This window comes from Punica granatum, chromosome 5 (genome assembly GCF_007655135.1).
Source record: "Punica granatum isolate Tunisia-2019 chromosome 5, ASM765513v2, whole genome shotgun sequence".
NCBI lineage: Eukaryota > Viridiplantae > Streptophyta > Magnoliopsida > Myrtales > Lythraceae > Punica > Punica granatum.
Window position 1 is genome coordinate 330452 of NC_045131.1, and position 6630 is coordinate 337081.

Genomic DNA, 6630 nt, shown 5'->3' on the forward strand with positions numbered 1-6630 from the left:
ACTGTCAAAGAAAGAATCCATGTGTTCCCGAGTCTTCGGAGTAAGCTCTTGGTTCCAAGCTTGCTCCATTGTTAGAATTAAGGCCCGAATGTAATTAACTATAATTTTGTTTTGGCTGAGAGTTGTTTTACATCATTGAAGTATTGGATGAGGAGTGTCGTAAACTCTACGTGAATATTTTTTTGATAGGACTGAAAAGTCTCAACACTGGCGTCCAAGAAAAAAGCCAACACGAGGGCATGTGCTCTGTATAGATAATCTCTCTGTGTACATATAATTATATAAGACAGAATCAAATGTATATATCATCAATTGCCATTTCACTGCCGAATCGATTCAGTTCAATTTGATTCTTCAACTTTATAAGATTAATTAATTGCTTGAAATCTCAGCAAGACAAATGCAAATGCGCCGAAATGTGAACTTAATTTACGCAAATTAATGATTTACTCTTATGATGATGCAACGCTGTGAACATCATAACGCCCGATCCTTTTGGCAAAACGATCATATATTATTCTTGTTCTGCAGAGCCAGTGTAAAAGTAAAGCCTATCAACCTCCATGACCATCCGTGTATGTGGCCTTTTTAATTGATACCAGCACCCACCTGGCCGTAAGAAAGCAATATGTCTATCAGTGTCAAGAGGAAGAAGTAGTAGTAGTTATATGTGAAGGTTCCTTCATATTGAGTTGAGTCATGCTCTCCAACTTCCGCCATCAATCTGCGGCTGAATCTGCTTCTTATAGAGGAAAAAGTTCCTTCCCCCTGAGGAGAGGATCCAATTGGCTCCAAAATAAAGTACTCAAAGCTGCAAGAGAAATATAAAATTCTTCTTAATTTAATAAGCTGGAAAAGTAATTAATTCAGGAACGAGGATCAAACGATAAAGATAGCCAACAAATTAATTACTGCTTATATGATTACCTGAACAGGAGAAAATTAGAAGGAATGCATACCGGCAGCTCCTCCAGCACTGAAGAGCTGGACGAAGTCCTTAGTTATCATCTGTGCCGAGAATAGGAAGGCGACCCTCGAGGGCATAAGACTTGAGAGCAGTACTATCGATGACCCCATTAATGAGATCATCATACTGTTGACCAATTACCTGATCAATAGGTCGTACTGCATGCCCAAGAACATTAACCGTTTGAATCTACTCCAGCTTCTTCGAGTTTCGAGGTGTGATGAGCGTCACACGGGTGCTGTTGCTCGTCTTATGCTTGTGCAGCATCGTTTCCTCGGGAGCTCTCAACTGTTCTTGCATCTCCTGGCCAGGAAACGTACGTAATTAGAGGAGCTTTATGGAACCCATACATATAAATATCTACAAAGAACTGTATACGAATAAAGTTTCAGGCTTCCTGATGGAGAGTAGCAATCAATTTTTCTATCCTCACCACACCTTCCTTAGCACAATATAATAGACTAAAAACATTAAAAGTATCACTATCTTTTAAATTTTGCAAATTTCAAACCTATCTTCTTACATGAGAAGACAACCTCCCTCCAAAATTTTGGTGAGAAGGGGGTAAGCACTACCATATAGAAGACAAAAGAAATAATAATAATAATAATAAAAAGGGCACATGAGCCAACTGAATTTACTCCTCTATGTAAGTAGCCATTTTGCTGGTAGATTTGCACTTCTTCAAGCAGACCTAACCAAAGGAAGACACAGGTACAGCAAGAATTGAGACCCAAAAAGAACCATCAGACCATCAACATGAAGGTAGATGCTTGCCTTGAAAAACACCTCTCAGTAAGTTGTGCTTCACTCGTCATTCTCTTTGTACCATCTCCATAGATTTTTCACAGATTGCTTGCATGTGCAGCTGGTTTTCTACTTCATCTCTCTGTTCGGATTTAAAACAAAAAGAGAAGAATGAAGGTTTACGTGATAAACAGATCCCATGAAGACAGAAGTAGAGGCTCAACTTAAAAGAGAAGTAGAGGTTGACAGCGGCTTACGTTCATTTCTTACTTCGTAGTTTATTCATAACACTTGCTTTAAAAGAAACTTTTGGCTGGTAAGTCGCATGATTTTTGTTCTCTGTCGTACTGCTTCCAAAGGAAGTTGAAGCTGCATCTCCAATTTTTGCAGCTAACTAAGCATGTGAGGGAAGTATAAGTAATTGACTTACTGTGCTATTTAATTGTTGTATTTTGGCTTCTCTCTAGCAAAGCAAGTTCCCACATAAGCTGATACAAAAGACAACAGCAAGGGGTGAGATTGATTGCTAAATTTTACTTTCATAGTACTGCCTTAAGAGAAAAATTGCCAGTTCAGGTTACCTGATTGTTGTTCTCTTTTGCAGTTTTTCCAGGGAGGGTTGAAACTGCACTCACAGAAGCACTGTTAAAAAAAAAAAAAAAACACTTCAACTGCTGTTTGTTTCCCTTAAATAACAAAGAGCACTTGACAAGAGGATCTTCAAACAACAAGCCCACCATTGAAGCATATGTTAAGTGCTCATTTTCCTGTTAGGTATGTTTTTTTTCCCCTTTTGTATATTTACAATGAAAATATATATATAAAAAAAAAGTTATGTTACAAAAAATATATGCAAATATCTTTTACCCTTCCATCATTTTTCATACTTACAATATTTTTCTCGCCGCCATTCTTCTAACAGATGATGCTACTTTCTCCCAACTCTTCTTCTACGGTTCTACCATATGATTCTATTTTTATCTGTTTTGAGAGGAACGTGGAGCCTTTGAGAAATGGTTCATTGGAGCAAGATTCTCATGATGGAAACATTTGCAACATGTTTTTCTTTTCATAAATTATAATAGGGAAATCAGGAGAAAATAGCAAATATAGCAGGCTCAGAGCAAAAAGAAAATATATAAAGTAATTGAAAAAGGCATCATCATGGATTAGTTAAAGCGGTTCGATATTTGTTCCGTTTAAGTAATGTCTCGGGTTCGAGTCATTGTGAATGGAAAAAATCCAAGTTAGGAGAGCTTTAGCTACGGGAACTTATTTCTGATCATAGTGAATAACAAGTTGATATGCGTGATGCTCGAGCGATAGCATAAATTAATAACTGGATATCAGAGAGAGACATTAAATAATTGAGAGGGAAAACCCTAAGTGATTGCGTACTAACGGCCGAGTGATGGAGACAATCAAGAAAGCCCTTAACATGATTACATCTGCAGAATGCAGAGTCTCAGCAGTAGTTCTGGTTATTAGAATTAGAATAGAAATAATCATCAAGTAAATACTATACTATACTATACTATACTATACCGGGCCTGCAAATGCAAGCTGTATCGACGGTGTCCTACTCTGGTTAGTGGTTAATTGATCAGGTGATCACAAGGAAGAAACTGACCCGATGAAATCCAATTGCTCGTCAAAGACTAGAGGTACGGTGGTCACATCACATGTCCGGTTCAATGTTTTAGTTTCCTAATACAATAGTAATTGGGCTATTGATGCCAAAGCCATAATGCAATTGCAAATCTGGACCGGACTTCCCAACCCCGAGACAGTCAGACAGACAGAGCCCACCAACCAAATAGCTATAATAGCCGGCCAGCCCATTCCCAATCTAATATACCAAATCAACACTGTCTGACACGTCAAACAACCGCGCGCTTTCTTACCAAGAGCAATTAAAGACCAGCCCGTAGTTATTATAGACTAAAATATTTAATGAATGATTCATTCACATAAGAATCAATTAAAATGATCATAAGTGGAAACCAGTGAACTCATTATGGAGTCAATTTTTCACTTTTAAATATCTTGAATTAAGTGTTATATATTCAAGTAAATAAGTAATACTTATCAAATATTTATTCGTTATTACATTGTACTCGTACTAGACTAGAAGGACCAACAAGTTGCTAATTTATTATTATTATTATTATTATTATTATTATCATCATCAATTTATTTGTTAAGTAATTAATATGAATATATCATCAAGTGGAATTGATTACATATTTGTTCATTGACATGGTTTCTCATTCTCTGCCCTCCCTTCCCCACCCCCTCTGCATAATTAGTTGACCAATCAATCATCTATATTCTATACATATAAAGAAGGTCGGCCGGAACCTTCCTCACCTTTATTATTACCTTCCCTGAACCTGAGCAGCTGAGCTGATCGAGGATACATAAAACTTGAAAGAGAAGAGAAGAGAAAAACACTGTATTTTCTCCTCTTCATCTCATAATATATATCCCTATCAAATTCTCTCGCCTACATATACATATATATAAACATATACATATCTCAGTTCTCAGCTATATATATATATATATATAGTTAGAATAACCACTAGCCCAGTCTCTTGTTCACAGCAGGCCACAACAAAATCATCAATGGAGCACCTCTTGGGACTTCTCCGCATCCATGTCCACCGGGGTGTTAACCTTGCTGTTCGGGACGTCCTAAGCAGCGATCCTCATGTAGTCTTCCGAATGGGCAAGCAGGTTCTTTCTTACTAATTATTAATATTCTAACTTAATTTAATCTTCTGCTAGCTCCACCACGCCATATATGACTTCATCACATCGGATTGCATGAAGATCTGAGCAAAATTAAACCCCCCTTTTTTTTTCTTTTTTCTTTTTATCTTCATTTTTTCCCCCTCTCTTTTGGGAGCAGAAAGTCAGGACTCGGGTCGTGAAGCAGAACATTAACCCCGAATGGAACGAGCAACTAACCCTTTCCGTAGCCGACCCAAGGCAAGCAGTCAAAGTGGTGAGTGTTATCATCATCAAAACAGAATTAGAGATCACTCGTCAACTGATCAACTGCATTCATCGATCATCATTCCCCATTTGGTTAATCAATATATATCCTTGATCAGCATACACAAAATAAATAAATCTCTCCGGCCGATCCTTCAATTCAAATCACCTGTAATTAATTGCGCGTGCAGTCAGTTTACGATAAGGACACCTTCAGCTTAGATGACAAAATGGGGGATGCAGAGTTCGAGATCGGGCTGTTCTTGGAGGCCCTAAAGATGCGGCCGGGTGGCCTCCCAAGCGGGACCATAATCACGAAGGTGCAGCCCAGTAGGCAGAACTGCCTCGCCGAGGAGAGCTGCATCATCTGGAAGGACGGCCAGGTGGCCCAGAACATGATCATAAGGCTGCGAAACGTCAAGACAGGCGAGATTGAACTCCAACTGCAGTGGATTGATATCCCTGGTTCAAGGGGGCTGCATTAATTAAGGTTAATTAGTTGATCAAACAATTTGAAAATTTAATTCAGTCTCTGCTATCTAATAATTAATTTCCCGCAGTTGCTCTAATTCCCTGGGTCAGCTTTTTGTGCACAAAAAGGACCGTCGGCCCGCCCAGGCTTTCTGTAATCGATCAAACAGCGGAAATGACCGCTAGCATGTCTCCTCATCATTCTCGACTGCAGAAAGGATATATGATATACTTTTTCTCCAGCTATGCATGCATATTATATTGATCATATATAAAATTCAACAAGATTGATTAGAATGGATGATTTATCATTACGACTCAAGTAAAGTTCCCCGAATGAATGAATGATCGATCGTGGCGAGAATTTCACCGACAACCCTAATAATAAAAGAGGTGGATATAATTAGATTTGGTAAAAAATTAGTATGTCATAAATTTTACAGATAATTTTGTAATTATCATATATAAATTTTGATGATATATTAAAATTAAAATATTTCACGTCCAAATATATTTATACTTACATACTAGAATCATTATTAATTTTATTGATTAATTCTTAATTTATATGCATTTATTTATTTAATCATATTTAATCCTAATTGTATACATATATTTACTATTATATTACTGTTTATTACACTGTATTTAACTCTATATAATATATAGGTTGGAGGGAAACCCAATTTTTGGTTTTAGTTTATTTATTTATTTATCTATTGCAAGGTCAAAATAGATGCCGGCCCTTGTGTGTTGTGTCCTTGTCAGTCCTTCGTATTAATTCAGTGACTTCATCATCTTCTTAATTAAGTAATCTTAATAATTAAAGAATTAATAATTATAAGACAATAAAAATTAACAGTGATTAAAACGAACGATCAACCAACTTTGATCGTGATCGCCATAATGCCCTGCCCTGATTTTATAGTTATTACTATTAATTAATTAAGAGTTATAGATTACTCATTTAGTAGGTACATGATGACACTAATGCTTCCCGATTCATTTCAATCGAGATGAGACGACCTACAATATTTCTAAACCATTCCAGAATTAAGATAAAAGGTATATATCATGAGCTTGAAATTCAGAAACACCATGAATCAGTATTATCAGAACCGGACTAAATATTGAACCGGTTGAGACATTGGTTCATGGATTCGTAGGTTCAATCAGGAGTTTAAAGGTTGGACCGCTTCTTAAATTAAAAATTAAATAAATGCTATATTATTTGGAAAAAATGATTGTTGATGATACCACGCATTGAAATGTGGAAATAAAATAGCAGAAATGATTGGTTAGCTAATTGATTGATGTGTGAGTCTAGAAGCAATGGTACTTTTCAGGTCAGGTGTTCAAATTACACCCCAATCATTCATTTTTCTAATTTATAATGAAGAATGGAGAATCCATTGAACCGGCCGATTTTAGTATAAAATCGTCCG

General features: G+C 36.7%; 1 protein-coding gene across 1 annotated transcript; it reads left to right on the top strand.

Annotated features, from left to right (window-relative positions):
* Positions 1 to 4072: 4072 nt before the first annotated feature.
* On the top strand, positions 4073 to 5489 carry LOC116207219 (protein C2-DOMAIN ABA-RELATED 4-like). The gene is made up of 4 exons (XM_031540105.1): positions 4073 to 4453; positions 4629 to 4724; positions 4906 to 5204; positions 5275 to 5489. The coding sequence occupies exons 1-3, from the start codon at positions 4343 to 4345 to the stop codon at positions 5197 to 5199; spliced, it is 501 nt and encodes a 166-aa protein (XP_031395965.1). The 5' UTR covers positions 4073 to 4342; the 3' UTR covers positions 5200 to 5204; positions 5275 to 5489.
* Positions 5490 to 6630: the final 1141 nt, after the last annotated feature.